The sequence below is a fragment of the Pipistrellus hanaki genome, assembly GCF_964339955.1.
Source record: "Pipistrellus hanaki genome assembly, chromosome: 3".
NCBI lineage: Eukaryota > Metazoa > Chordata > Mammalia > Chiroptera > Vespertilionidae > Pipistrellus > Pipistrellus hanaki.
Window position 1 is genome coordinate 27,722,958 of NC_140505.1, and position 23,282 is coordinate 27,746,239.

At 43.6% G+C, this 23,282-nt stretch overlaps 2 protein-coding genes across 2 annotated transcripts in view; one reads left to right on the top strand and one right to left on the bottom strand.

The window, feature by feature from the left end:
- Window positions 1–701, bottom strand: part of COL4A2 (collagen type IV alpha 2 chain) — a 181,920-nt gene extending 181,219 nt beyond the window's left edge. The window contains exons 1-3 of the mRNA XM_084879934.1: window positions 560–701; window positions 177–259; window positions 22–76 (exon numbers count right to left, since the gene is read on the bottom strand). Of these exons, the coding sequence (XP_084736060.1) occupies window positions 22–76; window positions 177–220 (99 nt within the window). The 5' untranslated portion in view covers window positions 221–259; window positions 560–701. The remainder of the gene's footprint in view (window positions 1–21; window positions 77–176; window positions 260–559) is intronic.
- A 110-nt stretch (window positions 702–811) lies between these two features.
- COL4A1 (collagen type IV alpha 1 chain) overlaps window positions 812–23,282 on the top strand; it is a 143,241-nt gene continuing 120,770 nt past the window's right edge. The window contains exon 1 of the mRNA XM_084879936.1: window positions 812–1,076. Coding sequence (XP_084736062.1) covers window positions 993–1,076 — 84 coding nt within the window. The 5' untranslated portion in view covers window positions 812–992. The remainder of the gene's footprint in view (window positions 1,077–23,282) is intronic.

The window sequence follows — 23,282 nt, forward strand, 5'->3', positions numbered from 1 at the left end:
TGACCGGGAGCCAGGACTTACCGCCAGGACGCTCTGGGCCAGGAGCCCAGCTGTCACGGCCCCCAGCAGCAGCCACCTGGAAGGGAGAGGGAGGAAAAACAGCGCCGTGAGCGTGCGCCCCGACTTGGCAAGCCCTGAAAGTTACCCGGGGACGAGGCAGAAATAAAGTCTCTTACCGCCGCAGGGCAGGGCCCGCCGCCTTGCACCGGTCTCTGTCCATGCTCCCGGTCCAGCCGCACTGGGCGCGGGTCGGTCCGTCCTAGCGTGCAAGGAGAGACAAAGCGGGCTGAGCAGGGGCCGGGGAGGGGAGCATCCTAAGCCGCCGCCGCCTCCTCCTCCGTCCGAGAGTGGGGTGCGCCCCCCACCTCTGGGCTGGGGTGACGGAGATGGAAGAAAGAGGGGCCGTCCCACTTAGGCCCTGGATGGTGCCGCTAAGCCACGGCGGCCTCCCGATCCCCATCCTCTCCCCCTTCCATTGCTAACAGCCCGCACAGGGCGCCCCAAGTCCGTGTGGCTTTTCGGCCTGGGGCTCCCTCCCGGTCCCGAGGGTTGCTCTCACCTCCGGCTCGGCTTCCGCCCCTGAGAAGCGTCAGCCTCTCGGGCTCCCCGGCCGCCGGCCTCGGCCCTCCGCGCAGTCGGGTTTGGGGACGCGGGGACGCTGGGTCGCGCCGCGGAGCCGGAGCGCAGAGCCCTGGCGTCCCGGGGCGCCGGCAGCCACACTCCCGGGGCCGCGCGCTCCCGCCGCCTCTTACCCGCGCCGCAGGGTCCTCCCCTTTGAGACGCCGCCCGCGCGCCGCCGAGGGGAGGGGGCAGCGCCAACAAATTGAGGAGCTCGCCCGGCCCCGCTCAGGTCTCCGCCGCCCGCCGCCGCGCCCCGGACGGTGGTGCTCCGCGCTCGCGCGCCGCCGGCCTCCGAGAGCGAGCAGCCGCCCTCCGCCGCCCGCCGCCCGCCGCCCGCCGCCGGGAGCCGCCGCCGCCCCGGGCGCGCCACCATGGGGCCCCGGCTCGGCGTCTGGCTGCTGCTGCTGCCCGCAGCCCTCCTGCTCCACGAGGAGCGCAGCCGAGCCGCTGCGAAGGTGAGTCCCCGGCCGACCCGACTCCCCCGTGCGCCCCGCCCTGCGCCCCGCTCTACCCCTTTGTCCCCGGCGCGAGCCTCCCGCCCGCCCGCCCGCTCCTCGGGGGGCCGTTCGTGGCACGGCCAGGTGCACTCTCCCCTGTCTCCGCCGGGGATCCCTGCGGGCTGCGATCGCACTTCCATTAGGGAGCCTCCTTTGTTGTGGCCTGGGTAGGGGGAGAGTGAGGGGACTGACTCAGGGCCCGGGGGGCAAGCGATCAGAAAACTTGGTGCGCCCTGGATGGGGTGAGGGTGTCCGGGAGTGAGCGGGATTTGAACTCGTACCTCCGGGCGCTCAGCGGCTCGCCGCCTTCACCTGCAGTGGGTGCCCCGGGTGAGTCGGGGGCGGGAGGGGCGGACACGCGTTCCCCACGCCACTCCGAGCCCCCGCACATGTGCCCAGGCGTCTCTTTGGGCTTGTTTCTCTCGGTTTTTGGGAGACTCTAGGAGAGTTGATGTTGACCAGTCTGGGCTGTTTGCCTGGAAACAGCTGTATCTTTGCTTTCCCACGACTTTTATGTTGCTGAAGCAACAACGCTCAAGAACAGAAGTTAAGTGGGGCTCTTCTGCAATGCCGCTTTAGAAAGTTCTTACACTCGACTCGTTGCCTTTTATTCATATTTACTTTAAAAAAGTATAACCACATTTCTATTTGAGTGTGAAAGCAAAATGAAACTCCATCTCATTGTTCTGTGTACAAATTGTTTTTCTACTTTTCATTTCCTCTGGCTATGTGCTTGCCCGGAAAGGAGCTGGGAGTTCAGTTTGCAGGAGGAAAGGCTTCCAGCTCTGGACTGTCCTTGATGTTCTGTTGTTCTTTCCTTTCCTTTTTTTTCCCTTTCCTTCGGACAGAATAGAGACCTCAGCTTTTCCGCGCTGCAAAGCCATGTAGACAAAACCGCGGGAAGGTGGTGTTTCTGGACACAGTTTGCAGCATCCCCCGCTAAATATTTAAAAGGATTTTGCTACTTGCTACATTGCCCACTGATCCTTTTACTGTTTCAAATCCTGATCTTGCTCTTAGATATTTTTTTGTTTGCTTTTTTTTTTTTTTTTTTTTTTACTTTTCTTCTGGAAGAAGGATACTCACTAACTCCGCTTCACTGTATATAAATTATTAACTGTTACATGCCAGAATAAACTGGGAATATGCACACATGCCTCATCATCATCGAGAGTCTGACTTCTTGCTGGCAGTTAACTTCAGATTGCTGCTCCTAGCCTAGCATCCAGCCTCTCGCACTGAAGTCAGTTAGTTAAACACTCTCCGGTGATGATGACAAACTACTTTCCAAAGAGGAGGCTCCAGAACACTCTATTTGGGTGTAGAAATATTGACCAAAAGATGTAACACTCCCAAGGAGAGTTTGCTAAACCTGATGGCAATGAGAGAAAGTTCTCTATTTAGAAATATGAACCTATGTTTGGACTCAGATTTTAGAGTTTCTGACTTATAATATTAACAAAGTGAAGCTAATTATAAGAGCTAGCTGTTCAAATAGCCAGGACTTTAAGGAATGAGCCACTCACTCATAGAAACTCCTGTTCCTACCTGGGGAATAAAACTCATTACTGTGGAGTTGGGGATTTTTTTTCACTTCCAATTGTTCTCATTTGCAAATATGTTCTCCCACACTGTGGGCTTTCTTGTTGTTTTGTTGATGGTTTCTTTTGCTGTAAAAAAGCTTTTTATTTTGATGTAGTCCCATTTGTTTATTTTCTCTTTAGCTTCCATTGCCCTAGGGGAAGTATCAGTGAAGAAGTTCTTTTGGCATACGCCAATTGTTCTCTAAAGCCCAAGTACATCCCTGTCCACTAGTTTGCTCTATCCCTCAAGGTAGCACATAGTGTTTTAAGAGATCTAGCATGTGGACAACCTTTGATCATTAATTGACTTAACAGATATTATCATTACACTATATTTTTTCCTGGCTTCATTACAGAGAGATGCATATGACTTATGGGTATATAAGAAAATCCATTTAAAAATAATAACTGATTAGTTTGAAAATTGTCTCACTTTTCATGCCAGCAATAACTTTTTTTTTTTTTTTTTTTTGCTTAACTCCTACCAAAATCAGCTGTTAGGTATTAAAAAAGTTGAAATCAGCTCAGTATTAATCCAAGCAAAGTATCATTTAAAAATACATTTTTGAGTGATAAGATGTTACAAGTCAATCAAACCCTAATTTAAAAGCTAACACAAATTATTCTTTGATTCTCCACTTCTTGGAGAATCTGAATCACACTTTACCTGCATTTGTATGCCAAAAACACCACCTACTATGTGCAGGGCACAAATTGTACTTATTTATTTTTCACATGAAAGTCTATTTGATTGTACATTTGACCATATCTGCTGTGGTTATATTGTGTCCATTTACTAGTGGATGGATTTTCTAGGCTGGTATTTTATGTCATACCTATCCTAGTTCCCTTCCCCAACTTTTCTTTCTTAGGCAAGAAAGGAGGAACAGGGTACAAGCCTGAGATGAAAAATGTGCTCATAGTATTTTGATGGCAAATGCCATGTGTTTGCAGCCATGCACAGACCAAACTGAATGGATTGTTCCATCCACAGCCTTCGAAGTACCCCCTCCAATGGGTCTGTGTGATGTTCCTTAACAAATTATTTCTTGGGGTCAGAAATGTGAACTTTGCCCAAAGTTGGTGATGTCTGCCCTGCTTATCAGTACTGGCATCTCTGGACCATGAGTCATCACTCCTGTGACCGAATGACTTAGAGCTCAAAGGAGGTGAGGTTTAATTCTGCAGGGAAATGTAATCTAACTGAGAGCACTGATTTCTGACTTAGTCCCAATGACAGTGACATGAACCCAATATCTTGGGAGTAAGATTGGTGAAGATATAATCCAAACCATCATGCTCTTTCTAAGAGAATTGGATCAATTCCAACCAGAAGAAATAATGTGCATAAATTATGTGTGCGTAAGAGTGGTACTCTTCCACAATTATTAATGGTGTATGTTAGTCACATCACACAGAAGAGTGTTGTTTAGGAACAGGAGGATCCCATCTTTTGTGTCTGCTTTGATTAAGCAAATGATTTTGGAGGGCTCCCCGTGCCTCAGTTTCCCTAGCTGACCTGTCTCTGCTTCCAGGGATGCATCCCTTCCTTCATTCTGTACATGTTCCCTGAGCAATTCTTCATGCCATGCTCTCTACCAGGGGCTGGGCATACAACAGTGACTGGGACCCCCTGTCTGCCTCCAGAAGGGTCTCAGTCTAGAGAGAAATACTGAGAAAGAAACAGGCAAGTACAACCCATGCTGGTAATTGCCACAAGCAAGCTATTCCAAGGGCTGCAGAAGCACCTAACCCAGCGTCGGGGACTTCCGGGAAACTTCTGAAGGACATTCCATTTCTAAGTCAGAAAGAACCAGGAACAATAAACCCAGCATATATTTTTTTTATTAATTTTTTTATTGATTAAGGTATCACATATTTGTCATCAACCCCCCATTCCAATCCCCCACACCCCCCACTCATGCCCTCACCCAACTATTGTCCTTGACCACTGGTTAGGCTCATATGTGTGCACATAAGTCCTTTGGTTGATCTCTCCCTTTTATCCCCATCCTCCCTTTGAGGTCCAGCAGTCTGACCCATGGCTCCTTATCTCTGGGTCTGTTCTTGTTATATTTTTTTTCATATGCACTATTACAGGGCTTCCTACATGGGTGTGGCAATTCTACTTTGTCCTTTCACCAGTCTAAGGGCCTTTGCCTTTAAAGATGACCCTCAAGTTCCCTCCTTTGAGATACCAAAATGTTATTGTTTCTGTTATCAGCAACCCCGATAGCTGAACTTTTGTCTCAGTGGGGTAGAGAGGCGATGAGGGCTTGGTCTAGGTCAGGAGGGAGAACAGTGATAAGAAGCTCCTACCTCCCAGCCAGCGAGGGCCCTGGCACTGGTGGTGTTTCCTTTCTGGAGGCTGCAGGCACTCTGGATGTTTGCAGAGGTGCTGGCTGGGTGACTGATTCTAGGTGGGAGCGCCTTTAGGAACTGACCCAGAAAACCTACCCTCACTTGAGCAAGGGCATGAGGGAATTTACAAAGCCCTATATTATTCATTAACAAGACTGTTGGCAAATTCCTTGGGACTGGTAAGGATGGCCATAACTTGACAAGTTCAGTTATCTAGTTAAGAGCTGGTAAAGATTTTCCAGACACAAGTGACTTTCTAAAACAAATTCTTCTAGACATCAGGAGGGCCTCAAGAAAGGCATAAATGAAAATTCTTGTTTTGATGAAGTATACACAATGTTTGCTACAACAATTGCTCCAGAAATTAAAAAATAATTAACCTCATTAAAATGTCTCTCAAGCAGATTTGGTATTTGGAGTTCTTGGGCTAGAGTAAGCAAGAGCAACAATAGAATGCCTAAAATAATATCACTAGAGCATTGTTTTTCCTGCTATTATTGGACAACCAGTAAAAAAAATATCAGCTACAGAACAATACAAAAGACATATTCCTACCATTCTTACTCATACAATGAAAGGGGATGTAAACCAAAACATGTTTCAATTGTCAATTTCTTCTGAGGAGTTTTACACTGTAAGAATCACTCTGGGTTAATATTTTTATAGTCTGATTCACAGTGAGCTAGGTCCATCCTGTGTTCCTTCTCCATTGCTCTCCTGGTCTTACTTCTGTAGCACAAGTCTATTCTAGTTTCCTTTCTATTTCTCTGTTCTTTTCTCTCATTCTTCTTCCCAAACCTTCAGTGTAGGTATATCATGAAGGTAGGCCTAGCTGGCTTCTCTCTTTTCTCTACACTCACTACCTGGGGGAAATCTACTTGTTTAATTCGGTACCTTCTGTGAGGTTGACTCCAAACCTTTAAAAAAAAATTCCAGTCTAGTATATTCCCATTCCCATGGAACATCTCACCTGAGCTGTCCTGATTTGATCGCAAACTTAGCAGATATGTCCAGAATTGAACTTACCTTATACATAGATCAACTGTGCTTCCTGACTCTCCCATTTTGGTCATTGGCACCACTGACGTTTCCTGGTGCTTGGCCTCCAGATCATGAATAAATCTGGAGACCTCATCCATCCTTCTTTTTTATCCTCCATGTCACTCAATCACCAGGTCAACCCTTCTTAGGACATGCTTCTTAGAGTCCTCCCAACCCCTTTCTCTTTCCATGCTGTGACCCTGTTGACCCATGGTTGTCTACTCACCTTGTGCGAGGATTGCCACAACGCTCCTGACTCCTGCCCCTTCTTTCAGCCTTGAGTTTGCTCCAGCCCATTCCTCGTGTTGGTGTGAGGCTGTCTTCAGAGATCCTGTTGATGATCACATGATTCCACTGCTCAGGATCCAACAGTGGCTGCCTACTATCTGACCATAGGTTTCCATCCCTTTGGATGGGTGTTTTTTTTGTTTTTTTTGTTTTTGTTTTTTAAAATAAAATCTATTTTTTAGAGCAGTTTTAGGTTGAAAGCAAAATTGAGAGAAAGTTATGTCTGCACAAGCATAGCCTCTGCCATTATCAACATAGTGGTACATTTGTCACAATTGATGAACTTATATTGACACAACATCATCACCCAAAGTCCCAAGTTTACATTAGAGTTCACTCGATGTCCAATATTTTATGGGCATGGACAAGTGTATAATGACCTGTACCCATCATTACAGAATCACAGAGTGTTTTCACTACTCTCAAACTCCTCTCTCTGTGCTCTGCCTGTTCATTCTTCTCCACCCTGAACTTCTCACAACTACTGATCTTTTTACTGTCTCCGTAGATTTGCCTTTTCTAGAATATGTCCTATAGTTGGAATCATTCAGTATGTAGTCTTTTCAGATTGGCTTCTTTCACACAGTAATATGCATTTAAGGTTCCCCCATGTCTTTCTATGGCTTGATAGCTCCTTTCTTTTCAGCCCTGAGTAACAGCATTATCTGGTGTTCCACATTTTATCTATCCATTCACCTACTGTAGGGCATTTTAATTGCTTACTAGTTTGGGCGATTTTGAATAAGGCTGCTATAAACATCCCTGTGTAGGTTTTTGTGTGGATATAATTTTTCAACTCTTTTGGGTAAATACCAAAGCATATAATGGTTGGCTTGTAGGGTAAAGAGTTTATTTAGTTTTGCAAGAAATGGCCAAACTGTCTTTCAAAGTGGCTGTACTATTTGCATTCCCACCAGCAATGAGTGAGAGTGCCTGTTGCTCCAATTCCTACTCAGCATTTAGTGTTGTCCATGTGTTGGATTTTGACCATTCTAATAGGTGTACAGTGGTACCTCTCATTGTTTTAATTTGGCTTGGTGCATCCATTTCCCAATACAGATCCGTGGAATTTACCTGGCCTTATTCTTCGCTTCTCCCCAACATGCAACCTGAGTAATTGTCAAGAAGGACTAATCTCTGTGTTCCAATAATCTTCCTGAGTCTCAGTCTCTAACCTATTACATGAAGATAATATAGGGTCTGTGGATACCTTCCAGTTGCTCAGTGCACAAGGAGCAAGTTAAACATTCAAGAAATGTTGGGGACGTGGCTCCGATCCTATGTCTGCTGGTTTGACACCTCTGACAACTTTGAGATGCTGGAGGACATAGCTTCTTTTTTAAAGGCCCTCACTGTCCAGGGGAGTGCCTGACAATGGAGGGAAATCAGTAATTACTTGTCATTGGTTCTAATGTTTCTGGCTGCCATTCAGCCAGGACCCGGGCAGAGCCCTGTGGAGCTATTGCTTGTTGGCTCAAGTCGATTCTGTTACATTGCTGACCCCTGTGGCAGTTTGAAGGAACACAAGATAAGGAATGCCAAAGGAAGGTGTTTCCTCTCAATTTGAAATTTGGAGTAGATATTCCACCACAGACTAAACACAACTTGGAAACATATACGATGCTGAACTCTTTATGTAAATAGTTTATTCCGTGGTTTAGTAATATTCCTGGCTTTGCTACTTGGGGTTTCTAATCTGAATGTTATAAGAACATTTTATGTCCTATGAGTTTTAAAGCTTGCTTGATTTGTGGTAAAGTAAAAGACAAATATAAAGTGTCTGAATCAGACATTAAAGCAATATATTACTACCATGTGGGTTTTTGTTGATCTCTTTCTGACAAAGGAGAATTAATTATCTAGTCTCCTCATCTTTTATTGCTCTTGGAAGCAATCGTACTTTATTTATTACCAAATAAATGAGTGTACTGGTGGCATTTCTTTCTTATTCAGATGACAACAAGAGAAATAACACTGGATGTGAATTGGAAGAAGCCAAGTTGATGTTAGTTCCTAGTCTCATTTCATCAAATATACCAACAATTAAAAAAGCCATTTGTATATCCACTCAGAGAGAGTTTAGCTGATTAAATAAATTCCGTCCAACTCAGTGGAATATTTGGAGAGAGAGTATTCCTGTATTTGACATGTAATGAAAATTGTTTAAAAAAATTATTGAGTTTCTGTTAGAAGATAAATATATTCCGTTATGAAGAACAAAACCCAGTGTTTTCTCATTGTAATTCAATGTTCCTCAAATGTTTTGCACAAATTGCTCCCAGCAGCCACTGACACACCTGCGGATGAGGAAGGTTTGGAGGATAGTGATACCTGGCAGCTCATGTCTTCATTTCACAAAGAAAAATCTTACCTCACACTGGTCTTTTAGCGTATGGGCATTTCTGAGGATAGTACGTCCATATTGATTCCCTTACCAGTTTTGCTCAGTGGATAGAGTGTCGATCTGCAGACTGAAGGGTCCCAAGTTCCATCCTGGTCAAGGGCATGTACCTTGGTTGCAAGGACATCCCCAGTAGAGGGTGTGCAGGAGGCAGCTGATCACTGTTTCTCTCTCATCGATGTTTATAGCTCTCTATCCCTTTCCCTTCCTCTCTGTAAAAAAAAAAAAAAGAAAAAAAAAAAAGAAAAAAAATCAATAAAAATATTTTTAAAAGAATTAATTTGGAGAGGGCTTTGATGGCGGGAGCTGAGAATAGCTGATATCTAGAGAAGATCCTGGTCCACTGTGGTCCTCCTCGGAACATGGCACATGAGGTTTCTCATGATTTTGTACTTTGTCAGAGTTTTGCCAACTTTAGTGACTACATTCATTCCCAGGCACCTGCTGAGAATGTGGCTTGGACTGTACGCTTAGAGGCTGGCCCAGGGCAGAACCCAGTCAGAACTTTGTGAGACCAGAAGCCTATCATGTGACTTCAACTTCCTGCAGAGTCTGCCCCCATCCACTTCTTCTGTGCCTTGGCTACTTGGCCCCCAAAATGAGGAATTTGTGTTTCATATCTTAGTATGGCCAAACCCATTTCCTGAAGATTAAAGACCCTTTGGGGTTATTGGTTTAAAATAACTCCTAAATTTTGGTCAGGAAATGACCTATAAAATTAAGATGGTCTTGCCAAAACAGAAAAATGGGTCAGTGATGGGAAAAAAAAATACTGCTGTGTGGGTAGTTTGACCTCTGGGTCAGATGTATTTTGGATAAGTATAATACATAGCCTTGGTCCAAAATCAATGCCATTCACTGATACACTGGGGAGGGCACACTCTTTATTACATAGGATGTGAGCAGGCAGTCTGCTTGGTCCATCCCTCATTCATATCTTATCTTTAGTAGACACTTTTGCATGGAAACACACTAGCAACAAATGCTTTTTATCAGTTTTTAAAGCAACTCTTAATAAATAGCTTTTGGACGCCTTAGTAATTATTAGATTTTGTTTTCCCAAATACTTCAAATAATAAGATTGTATTTCTTTATTCTGGAATTAGTTTTTTTAAACTTTTTAATTCTATAATTAATCATTTTTTTTATTTCTTCTTGAACTCAGATATTTTCCCTTCTTTGGAGTCATCATTCATCAGTATGTTAATAGATATACATATGTGTGTTTTTTTCCTCTTGACTAATAATTCATTTAAAACATACATAAGTTTGGGCATTGTTTTAGGCTATAAGCCACATTTATAACCAAACTCCCAATGTTTTTTTTTTTATGTAGTAAAAATAAACCAAGTAAGGTTAAGAATTCACTTAAGCACATAGCACAAATTAATAGGCTGAAAACTCAGTGTTTTGATTCTGGCATTCAAAATCTGTTCAATGAATGTATGTTGAGCACTCATGCAGGGTCAGAAAATATGCAAGTGATTAAAATTGTTTTTATACTTTGTATTCTAATATATGCCCAAGTTAAAAGAAGGATAATTCTAATAATGGCATAATAACTTTTACACGGAAACATTAAAACTGTCACTGTTCTCTTTTTGCCCCCAAATTTTCACTGAAGTTTTGCTTTTTCAGAAAGAACATCACACAATCACAGACTCTGGAGCCACATCACATGTGTTTGAATTCTTAAGTTACCAGTGACTAGCTATTGGACCTTTGGCGACCTATTCAACTTCTCTGTGCCTTAGTTTTCTCATTTGTAAAATAGAAATAATGATAATATTCCTTTAGAAGATTGTTGCGAAGATAGTACATGTGCTGATATGAATAAAGCACATACATGAGTGACTGCCATATCATGAGTCCAAAAAATGTGAGCTCTTATTGTTGATTTCACTGTTCCATTATTGATATTCATCTGTAACTAAAAGTACACTTACTAAAAATATCTTTCTTTCACTTCTATTTCATTCCTTTAAATTAAATAAACTTCCTTGGACAATTTATACTAGTAAAATGTTAGAATTATAATGAGATACAGGCACCAAAATTAACCAAATATGTTTTTATTGCATATTTTTAAGGGTATAATTCTACCCCCAAAGTATTCCAAGATGGAAGACTGGGCTTTGAAGCATGACAAAAATAAAAGGAACAGAAGCAAGTTGAAGTGAAATATTGTAAGGATTTGTATAGGAAGTGACAGCATTTCCTCAGTTTCAAAGTTTTGTGAGATACTCCGGCAGCTGGTACTTTATAACCACTCAGAAGAGGTCTTCCGTGGATTTCTTTGTGAGAGTGACTAATGTGTGAAAAGAACATGGCTTAATGGGAAGTTATACAGAGTGAATCCTGTTGGAGAAGTTTGGTAGAATGGAAAAGGGCATCTCTTCCTTAACATGAGAGTTGGAGGACCCTCCAGGGCTGTTTCCTCAGCTTCCCAAATGCATGTGGTTTCTGGGAGTCTGATCATTGACTCTAGTAACTTCTCACCAGTGCATCAACTAAGTTCAGAGTTGGTGGGTCTGACTGAAGACAATAACTCCTTCATCTTTAGTGATTGATTTATCACTCCCAATAAATCCCTCGTAAGTCGGCCAGTCACAGAGATTATGAGAGGCTTTGGTGAGAGGGCCGAGGTGGGGACAGATCCAAGTGGTGGCTCACTCCAGCGCTAAAAAACCTTGCCTGCTGCCCAGTTTGATCCTACTTGGGAGGTCCTGCGCCTCTGTCTGCCTTGGGCCATTCTCTGTGATAGATGCTGCCTATGGAAATAGAATTCACCTTAGGTCATGGTCAGAAACCCATGGAGTGGGAGAAGGTAAGAGGACAATCCAAGCATGCTGATACATTGAAGATGCTTATCAATCAAAAAGCCTTAAAATGGGATGGACCCATATATCTTGATAAAGAGTCTTTCTACAATCTCTACATGTTTTAGGGAAATGAGTCTTATTTGTACATTTTTACATTAACATGAACATTTATAAAATGTTAGGGTTTTTGTATATTAAGTCCATTCAGTTGATATATATGTGTATGTACATGCATGTATATATACACATATATTAGTATGTGTATACCATGAATATATTATCATATATATCGATATAGTTAATGGTATCCATTCATTCATTTATTTGTATGATAAATATTTATTGAGCACCCATTATGTGCAAGTCACTAGTCTAGGCTGTGGAGCAAAACTGACAAGACTTGCCTCCTTCAAAAATAGTTTATGAAATTAACATAAACTGTTTGGTTTTCCTTCATGCTGAGCTAGAAATTATTTTTTAAAATGTCCTTCTTTGCTGTATTAGGAATGGCCCAGTCTCAGAAATTCAACTCTATCAAAAGAGTTCTAAATATAAGGAAAAGCACTGAATTTTCCTCTACAGGAAATATTATCTACTTTTTTATCTCTAAAGTAAGTTCATGAGACTAACAGTCATTCAGGCTCATTTTATTTATTTAGAAATTAAAAATTTTGAAATATCTCTAGCTTGATTCTCCTGCCCTGTGAATGATAAAAAAAAAAAAAAAAAAAAAAAAAAGAAGCTAGCTATGGGAAAACGAGTTGAATTTAGGGTGGATGAAAGCATCAATGTGGAAATACCAGATGGAAGGATGGAGACTTCAAAAGCAAATTCGTTCCCACAGTGTTCATGACTCTCAGGCATCTTGACCAGAATGGCATATGTCACAACAGTCATGGTGCAAGAATATTGTCCTTTGCCTTAAAATTGCATTGCTGTCTAGTCAAGTCAGCAAGGCCCCCTGTGAAGAGGCTTGAGGCAAACAGTCAGAAGGAGGGATGCTTTTGTAATCAGCAGGGATACACCCCGAGGACCTTTAGTTCCAAAGGGCACATGTGGTCACGCCGTTCCCACTGTATCTGCAATTCCTGCGGGACACACGGCGGCAGTGTGTAATAGCACCAAGGAATGCAGAGCTGGCATTCACCGACTCCACACTGACTCGAACCTGGAGAAGTTCTGGTCACCATTAGTATTGGAGCCCTTTTTCTGTGAGTAATGCTATTGGGCAAAATTAAAGTCTTGTTCTAAGGACGAAGGTTTACCAGGTTTTCCTGGACCAATCTAATTGTGAGTAGGAATAAATTAATCAGAAGCATGAAGACTGTTTCTGTGAAAAAATTGAGTGGCTTAATAAGACAATATAGGTCAAAGTTCTTGGCAGATTGCGCTGGCCATCTGTCCTAGACAATTGACAGTACACGCCCCATATTATCTTGCAACAGTGAAAGCTACAAAAAGAGGGGCGGCAAAAGATAATGGAAAAATCTCTGATGAAATTTATGGAGCCACAGAGCCTTTTTGATAGGGAATAATTATAGAAATGATCCTTAAAAAACTTAATTCCTTAATTAGCAATTCTTAAATAGTGTCAGAAGACCAAGAGGAAGTAAGATCAGTTGATGCTTCCAATATGTCTAAACATCATATTAAAAATGCAGCCCTGAGTTTGGGTGGTGGTATCGGAGCCATTATCTACCATATTGGAGTGGAATTGCTTGTGACCTCATCAGAATGACAGATGATGGATAATAAGTACTATGAGACAACTCCATACTTTAATGTAACTTATTCTAGTCCTGGATGGTATGCTGCTGTGAAATTTGAGAGAATGTAGTATTAACTTGAAAGCTGTGTGCAGCAAAGCAAAATAATTAGGTTGAGTTTCTAATTATTTATAGCCTTGCAGGTGGAAGTGACAACCGCTAGATTGTGTATAGTGTTTTATCTGTTCTTCCCAGAGTGAGGGCCATGACACGTGAGAACCATCCCCTTTGGTGGCCTAAAGACGTACAAAGCAGACATTACTTTATATGTAACAATTTTGCACATCTTTGGTTTTATTTGTATAAACTTTTCGAATTTTCGTGGCTGAGCCAAACCCCCACTGTGGCACGGGTGGCGAATGTAACCGAGGAGCAGGGCTTGGACTCTGTGCCCACCTGTCTGGTTGGTCCTCCTGTGTGTGTCCTGTGCTGAATGAAGTATTCACACAAGGAGACTTCAGATGGAATCCAGCATTTATCACCAGTGGGAGGAGAGTGACCGCAGATATTTTTAGGAGAAACTCTGAAGAAGAGGTGTAGGTGGGAGTTGAGACTTGTGTAACAACCACTAATTTCTTTTCTCACAATTGCAGGGTCTACCTGTGAGTATGAGGTATGTCATCGTTACCTACTGAGTGAGAGGCTGTTACCTCTGTGTGCTGGTGATGCCTGGGACAGTTGTGTTTCCCTGATCCCTCCCCATGCAGATAACTCTCCTTGATGGCCTGCTCATTCTAATTGCCCACCTATTAGAAATTACCACTGAGTTCCTGTCCCTCTCCCATACTTTGGGCTATGTAGGTGGGTGGGGGTAGGAATCTTAGGTGAGAAAGCTGCACAGAGGTCTTCCAAGAGAGGTCAACTTAACAGTTGGCCTCTGTTTTTCTTTCTAGTTAAAATAAATTAAGGATAAAAGGTAGTTTGGGGTACCCACCCCCAATTTAGAGTGGTGGGAGAGATTAGATGAAAAATAATAGTTTTAGCAATCATTTAGCATTACATATATGTATCAAATAAACACATCGTACACTTTATTTATTTTTAATATGTTTTTATTGATTTCAGAGAGGAAGGGAGAGGGAGAGAGAGATAGAAACATCAATGATGAGAGAGAATCATTGATTGGCTGCCTCCTGCACGCACCCCACTGAGAGCGACCAGAATTGAACCTGGGACACTTCAGTCCACAGGCCGATGTTCAGTCCATTGAGCCAAACTGGTTAGGGCAGTGGTCGGCAAACTCATTAGTCAACAGAGCCAAATATCAACAGTACAATGATTGAAATTTCTTCGGAGAGCCAATTTTTTAAAACTTAAACTTTTTCTAACACCACTACTTCAAAATAGACTCACCCAGGCCATGGTATTTCATGGAAGAGCCACACTCAAGGGGCCAAAGAGCCATATGTGGCTCATGAGATGCAGTTTGCCAACCAAAGGGCTAGAGCAACACATCATATACTTTAAACTTACACAATGTTATATATCAATTATTATATCTCAATAAAGCCAGAAAAATGTAATCAAACTTTAAAAATTTTAACTTATAAGAAAAAAAAAGTCTAGTCTAGACCATAACATGACCAATTTGTTGGGAGGGTTCTGTGAAGCCCTTAAAATCATATATATATTTAATGAGTCTGTGCGTGCCACATTTTTAAGGAGGTAGTGCCTAGAGCATTGATCAAAGAGATATATGAAGCAGACTGTTGGTCTAGAGGGGCTGGGTGGCAGATTTTTATAGTAAGGTATGTTGAAAAAGATGTATCAAGGAAAAAGCCTTTGAATTTGGCAGTGGATAAGAATAGAGCTAAATTTGACATTGCCTCCAAAGAATTGGCTCTTAGAGGCAGGCAGGATGCAGGCACTTGTAAGGGTGATGGGAAAGTTGGCCAAGGAAGACAATTTTGGCAAGCATTAATCTTATTGTCTCTGTCAGATGTTTGGTGTTTATCTCTTATTTCCTGGAACAGTGTGCAAACCCTGTCTTCTCAGCTTTCTTTCTATTTCTTTGTGCTCCTTCAGCATCTAGCAGTGTACACAAGCATCATTATATAGGAGAGATGCCTGACCAGTGTCTGTTGATTGGTTAACTGCTTGCCAGGACCATGCTAGAGAAACTGAAATTTGGAGAGGAATCTAGAATCCCTTCATCTGCAGATGACAGAAGCTGCAATAAATATAAAGAAGTCAGCGCTGAGCTCGTGAAGTGGGAGAAAAGAAAGGACCATTGAAGAAATTGTCTAACCCACAGGGAAATGTTTCTAAGAAGCGGTGCAGTGGACTGCATGACACCATAAGGGAGTGCACATTTATGGAAGGTCATTATACTCTAAGCACCTGCTTCAGGGGTGGGGGAATACAGAGCTTTATAAAGGCTCTTCCCTCACATCAGCCACAGAGGCAGAGAAAGGCCAGCCCCAGGGTCTGGCTTGCCTGGGCCAGCCCGGTCCATGCCTGTGCCTTTGGTATAATCGTTAATGATTTATAATGCTCCCATTCTCTCCCAGCAACGTCCAGATCTGGAAGATAAACCATGTGGGCTGCCTGATTATGACGTTACATGGCTAAAAGCTTTCCAGTTAGTCTTGAGAATAAAGCAGGTACTTTGGTGCTGAGAGGTGCTGAAGGAATTAAAAGATAAAATCAAAAGCTTGGAAGAATTTGATATAAAATGTAAAGATGGTCCAAGTCACAAGTGGATTTTAATTGTTGGAGGTCTTTGGAGTCCGGGAAGCTTTTCCTAGGGGAAGAGCATGAAGGCAGGGGTTTAGATACACTATTTCAAGGTCAGGAGGAGATGCGGGGGAGGGATGCCACTACTATTCTTGGCCAGGTCTGGATTGCCCATTGTCCTGGGAGAAAGACAAGCAGGGTCATTTACCTCTCTGTGTACTTGCTGCAGGCTGAGATGGGTCTCCCTTCCCAACCGTTTACCCACCTCTGTGTTTGTTCAAGTCTATAAAGACCCTATTCTGGGGAAAGCTGTTACCGTTAGCTTCTCCCACTGCACAGTGCCCCTGCTTTCTTTGCTCACTAACAGTCCTGATGGAGACAAGCAAAGTGTCCAAGGTCATGGGCAGAATGAAGTTGAAGGGATGCCAAAAACAAGTAGAGTGGGGAGGGGGGAACGGGTGGAATGCAGCCGGGGCGATAAGGGTTTGGAGAGGTGGGTGGGATTACTGGGCTGGAGGTGACTCCAGGAGGGGGCATCTTGGGAGGGCAAAACACTCCAGAAGGGAAATCACAGCAGGGCCAGCAACTCCAGCTGCTCTCAGGGAAGTGACCACAGAGTCCTTGTGGGGAGCAGTTAGGGAGTGAAGCTAGAGTCCAAAGAGAAAAAAAGAGCAAGTAAGACTGAGGAGCATGGAAAGGAACGTTAGGGGCTATGTTTCCCTGTAAGGAAAACTTGAGTGTAATATAAACATGTCGTGGGTCATTAGATGTACTGATTAAGTGAGTAAATTATAAAACACATTATGTTTGGCCCTAGATGGCTTGGCTCAGTGGATAGAGCATTGGCCTGTGGACTGAATGGTCCCAGGTTCAATTTCTGGTCAAGGGCATGCGCCTGGGTTGCGGGCTTGATTCCCAGTGTGGGATGTGCAGGAGGTAGCCAATCAATGATTCTCGCTCATCATTGATGTTTCTATCTCTCTTTCTCCCGCTCCAGTCCTCTTTGAAATCAATAAAATATATATTTAAAAAAAGGCATTATGTTTGGGACATAAAATTTAAGTAGTCCAATGACATTTTCATAATAAAACGAAAGCTATACAGATTGGGTTTCCTCTAGGGAACCTGGACATTCAAACGCTAAAGCTATTTGAGCTTGCCATATGCTCATATGGTGCATGTGTGGAGAAGTGTATTTGCATATATTGCATGGTAAAAATAAACTTTTATTAGACTTTAAGAGGGAAAAATTGCATGAACATCATAAACTGATGAACAAAAATAGATCAAGAGACATAGAAACATCAAACAGACCGTTAAACCTCAGAGGGAAAACAGGGGGGTTAAGAGATCAACCAAAGGACTTGTGTGCATGCATATAAGCAAAACCAATGGACACAGACAGTAGGGGGGTAATGGTATGTGCTGGTGGGGGGGGGGGAGCGGTAAGAGAGAGGTCAATGGGAGAAAAGGGAAACATGTAATACTTTAAAGAATAAAGAATTTAAATTAAATTAAAAAGGGGGAAATTGTAGAATCTGCAGAGTAGCATGTAAACATTATGAATGGAAACGGACTCTTTCATTTAGAAATACACCAAATCACCTTCGAAAGGAGCCAGATTGTTGCACACCTGTTTGTACACAGCCGTGGCTTCTGTCAAGCCAGCCCCTTTAACCCCTTTGTTCTGCACATCTTTGTTCAAAATTAGACTCTTATTACTTCCCAGAGGCCTTAAAACCAAACTGCTCATCTTTCATGAGGATGTGGAAACAGAGTATTAATAGTCACTACCCTGATATCTGCATAACAAATGGTCCGTGGAAGATTTGTAAAGAAGAGGTTGCCCGTGATGTTCCTTTACTACTACTTTTATTACTACTTCTTCTTCTCCTTCTCCTCCTTTTTCTTCTCCTCCTCCTCCCCTTTTTTTTTTTAAGGATTTGACACAAATTTAATAGACCAAGTGTGGATCTCCTCAATATGGAAGAACTCATAAACATTAACTGGAATTTTGCTTTAGTTTTGCTTTTAGTTCTTTGTAAAATAATAAAATCACATAATTGGATCCAGTAGTCAATTTTCTCCCTCGTATTGTTTTACAGATGAATAAACTCAATTAATTTAAGACCTGGAAGGCTTTCCACACCATCATCATGTTGCTTAGAGACTATTGAGGGTGACTTCAGACATGTGGCTACATGTAGTCGTTGCCATCTGTCATGCTCCTTTACTTTTTGAGTTTTCCACACAGAAGTCTGAGACATTAGTATTTATCCCCTGAAAAATAGTGGTGCATATTCTCTGTGAAATTATGGATTTTAGATCTATCATTCTTGTTTTCAAACTACATCAAGCTAACTCATATGGTTGTGATTTTAAAATTTGTGCAAAGGAAATATACATACTACAGAGTACAGATAGACATAGAGAAGTGGGACCAATTCTGTCAGTTGCTTCATTCACCCAGTGGTTAGATAATCCTTAAAAAGATTTGGTTGCACGAAATCAAATTTTGCTTATCTCTCAAACCATGATTTCTTTCCAAAAATGGTAACAGGCCACTCTCTTAGGCACGTTTTCCTGTTTCACCAGCATAATCAAGCATGAGATTAAGGTCTTGTAAGGATTCAAGGCTACAAGTAGCCTTCCTTAGCCATTAGCAGCTCTTTAGTCCCTCAAAGGAAACTTCCGTGGAGAGCAGCTGTGTGGAGTTCTATGTGCATTTCCTACTTGTAAATAGCACGGAAGCCCCCTGTTGCGGAAGTGTGTTTGATTTTCAGCATCATGTCCTTGAGCTCCAGCCAGCCGCTCCCGTGCAAGGCCATCTTGGTGTAAGGCACCCAAGGACACGCTGACTTCATTCTGGATATGGAAGCAAGGCGAGCTTTCCGCACAAGTGACAGTTCAGGGTTTCTAGCCTCTGGCCTCCAGAGAAAAGTACAGCAAGAGCCCAGGTGTATATTCACTCCATTTGTTCCAGGTTCAAACAGAGAATCCCAACCCTTGTCTGCAGTGGCATTTTCTCTTTTGGACAGAAAGCTGGAAACTTCATGCAGATAAGGTGTTTGCAGGGCTGGATCCTTTGTAGATGTGAAGTTGGGGAATATTTAGATTTGCAGCTGCATGTAACAATTTAGACGAGATATCCAACCTGGCTAGCCTTGGGCTCTGGGGTGGTGACCACGTGGTGTCTGGCTCTCCACGGAGGTGTTGCAGGAGCCTAAAGGAATTCTGTTACCATTGTTGGAATAAAAACAAATGAGGGTATTCTTTCCCTCTAGACATGCAGTAGGAAAAAGAACAACTCTTTCTGTCCATTGCCCCATTGCCTCACAATCCTTAGGGTTTCATCCGGGGGTGCCAGATGCCCCGCTTGCCCCTCTCTAGGTGGGTGGCCTCTGCAGCGAAGAGAAATGCCAGATAAACAGCACTTTAGCAAGCCTTTCCCCACCCTCAGCCTTAATTTTTCCAAATGCCACTCCTGAATTTTCTGGAGTTTTGTGTTGTTTCCAAACTTGTTGCGAAGGAGAGCTTTGAGCTGATGTAGAATGCAAAGTGGAATTCTTCCCGAAAACAAACTCTGCAGAACTCCTTTATGATGGAGTGGAGGTCAGGTGCCCTGTAGGAAGTACACACTCACTCTTTACCATGTGGACTTGGAAAGAGTGAACATTCAAGATATCACTGTTGACCTGGCTTCAGGCCAGGTTGGACTCCAGCTGTGCCCGTGCAAGATTAGTTTCCTGTGGCCTGCTCTGTTCTTGCCCGGCAACATAGGGAGGCCAGCAGGTCCAAAGAGCTGCAGCTGTGGCCCATTCATCTTTGGGGTTTGGGAGTAGAGATTCAGCCACCCTCAGTGCCCAGGAAGGTCATTAGGCTGCTAATTTGGGCCTCTTGGGTACCTGAGACATTCCTTTCCCTGTAGGTATCTGCTATACACCCCAGCTAGCTGGCCGTGACCTATTTTTTGGTCTTACTGCCACAGCCCATTTTTTTGGGGACTACCCTGCCTACCCACCTGAGGATGGATGTTTGGAATGACTCCTCTCCATCCTACCACCTCAACCTTGAACTTCCTGTGTCTTACCATCTTCATCCCCAGTGCAGGACCCCTGCTGCAGAGGCCCTGGACTTATTATGTCCCTTGTCTGGCCCGACCACAGATGGTCAATCCTTCCAGGTGCAGTCATTTCTTCTTTGTCCTCCCAGAAGCCCTAGTCAGCTTTATAGCCCTCCGACTCCGCCCAGGAGCTGTTGAGTATTAAACACTCTCCTGTGATTAAATCAGACAGTTGTCTGCCAGGTCTTGGGCCATGACCCAATCTTGCCTGCAGCGTTAAGTGACCTTACCCTGAGTGTGCATGCAGGGCTTTTGAGTCAATGTCATTCTTCCTTTGTTAACCTTCTTGTGCTATGAGTATTTCTCATTGGATCATTCCTATATCCAGGTCTTTCCCTCCTTTTAAAGCCTCTCTAGACTCGTCTCTCACACATATTGGGTAGATGTTGGCACCTTTGCCTTCTATTCTGTGAGAGTTTACTGCCCCAATTCACAGAGGGTCTAGCACAAGGCCTGGGGCAGAGGACATGACTATTAAATGGTAGCTTAGCTCAAGTGCTCTTTTATTAGCCGTAGTCGTAGCAACAGTATTAACAGTTGTCTTAGCAGGAGTATTAGTAGATGCATTACTACTCGAAGGATTAGCAGATGTGTTATCATTAGTAGCAGTACTAGTATTAGCAGATATATTAGTAGAAGTATTAGCAGCAGCAGTATTAACGGGTGTAGTGGTAGTAACAACTAAAGCAGCATTGGTATTAGTAGAGAAGTATTATTATCATTAGCACTCTTATTTTCATAGATGGCCTCCTTTGTTCCCTTATCCCTTCTCACTGGGTGCACTTCACAGGCCCATCATCTTTACCCAGCATCACCCAGCAGTACTCACTGAGTGTCTCTGTGTTGCAAATGTGTTTAGGGCAATGGGAAGGCAGTAAGGCCCAAGCTCTACCTTCTAGCTGACAGTCTCGGTGACTGTACTCTCTGGATAGGGTTTTGTGGGCACATGGAAGAACTCATCCTATTGCTTTTCCAACATATATTTATGTTTTCAGAATACACATTTTATTCAAAAATCTATGCCTATTGGCTTTAACATTTTAAGGAAAACAATTATAGCCAGGGCCCTAGTCTTTAATTTTAAAAATACAACTCATTTCAGAAAGTTGATCTGTGTACTCATACATGTTAAACACATAAAGATCCAAACACACTCGGGAATGCCCTTCCCCATAGCTGTGCCCCAGCAGGCGGCTGTCCTCTGTGAAATGGCTGTCTCTGGGCTAATAGGATTATGCTGACATGGCCTTTCTCTGGGGCATAGGCTGTGCCATCTCTAGGTTTGTCTCCTGTCCACAGCACACTGCCTGGCAATTGAAGCTGCTCAGTTCACTTGGATAAGAAGAAATAGGCAGAACATGGTAATTCCAGTCTAGGGTTGTATTTTCTCATCAGCTGTCAGGGCATGGTCATCCTCGATCAGCATTGGCCCCATTGCCCTGCTTAAGTGAATACATTGAGAAGCCCCCAGAGAATCACGCAAGGCGCTCTTTTTCATACCAACAGGAGGAGGTCTGAACTATAGTTCTGTTCATTTAAAAAGCCTTTTATAGAGAGAAAAGCGCTACAGGGCATGTTTTGTGTCTTTGAAGCTCGTCTTATGGAATTAGATCAGTCAGGCTGTGTGTTAGGAATCTGTATTTGATAATGTATTTTTGTGTGTGTGTTTTTTTATACAAAAATTGGCTTGAAAGCTGGGCTTCAACCTCCACATTCTCGAGGAGAGAGAATTAGATTTTTCTGCTCTTTAAGAGCTTGGAGGCTAAGACGAAGCTATCATGCAGACTTTCCCAAAGGTTAAACCAGGAGGTCCCGGCAGCTTTCAGGTCATACTTGTTGATTTGGGGCAAGGGCCTAGTTTATGTAGGTCACGCAGATTTGGATCATCACATTCCTCAGATGTTAGAGGCAGAGTAGTGGCTTTGGGCTCCTGAATTCCAGAACGTTGGCTTTTTCCCACGTTGAATTTACACGTGGCAGATGTTTAAAGTAGAGAGACACTAAGAAAGAGGCTCTAGGGGATGACAGGTAACATTCTTCCAGGCAGTGAACATAGTGTGTCTGAGTTAAATCTGAAGCTATTTCCTCCCCACCCCCAGGCACTGGGACAGGCTTGGGTCATGCCTCATCCTGGCCCCTTGGACAGGAATGGTTTTTGCTCATCACAGGAGGGTGGGATTGGGTAGTCTGGAAGAGGTTTCCAGAACTCTTCTTTCTACCCTGGCAGGACAACCGAATCCTAAAAAAGATGCTTTGTAAGAATGAGGAAATTGCCAGCCCCCCTTCCTGGGCAGATGCAGCCCAGCAGGTGAATTGCAGGCCCTTCCACCCTGGGCCCCAGATGGACTGTGTCCTGTGGAGGCTGCCCACAGGTGGTGGACCCTGCTCTGAAGTGGTGATTCCCCTGCTCCTGGCTGCTGACGGCAGCCATCTATTCCTCAAGGGTGCTGTTCTCTGGTGCCTAGTGCTGCTGTCCCAGGCTGCTCTCCTAGTCCCTCCTGGCTCACTGCTCAGTGTCTCACCCTGGGACATGTGCGTGGTGTCACCCTGTGAGCTCCCAGATGGTAGGATATCTTTGAGGGGAGCTTCTGTGTGTGTTGCATATATGCGTCTACGTGTACTTTGTGTGTGTGTATGTGTGTGCACATGTGGAGGGCCCAGACACCTGGCCCTTCCCTTTGCATCCTCCCTGTTGGTTCTGTATCATGCCTTGGACACAGACCACAGTCCCATATCCTTATTTTGTCAACATAAATATAATTCACTTTTGGCAATTAGTTATTTCTATTAAATAGCAGAAACATATGTATGATTTAAAAACTTGCGGCTGCTCCTAGCTGGTTTTGCTCAGTGGATAGAGTATTGGGCTTTGGACTGAAGGTTCCCGGGTTTATTTCCCGGACAAGGGCACATGCCCTGGTTGTGGGCTCGATCCCCAGGAGGGCGTGTGCAGGAGGCAGCCGATCAATGATTCTCTCTCATCATTGATGTTTCTCTCTCTCTCTACCTCTCCCTTCCTCTCTGAAATAAATAGAAATATATTAACTAACACACACACACACACACACACACACACACACACACAAAACTGGCTGCTGACATA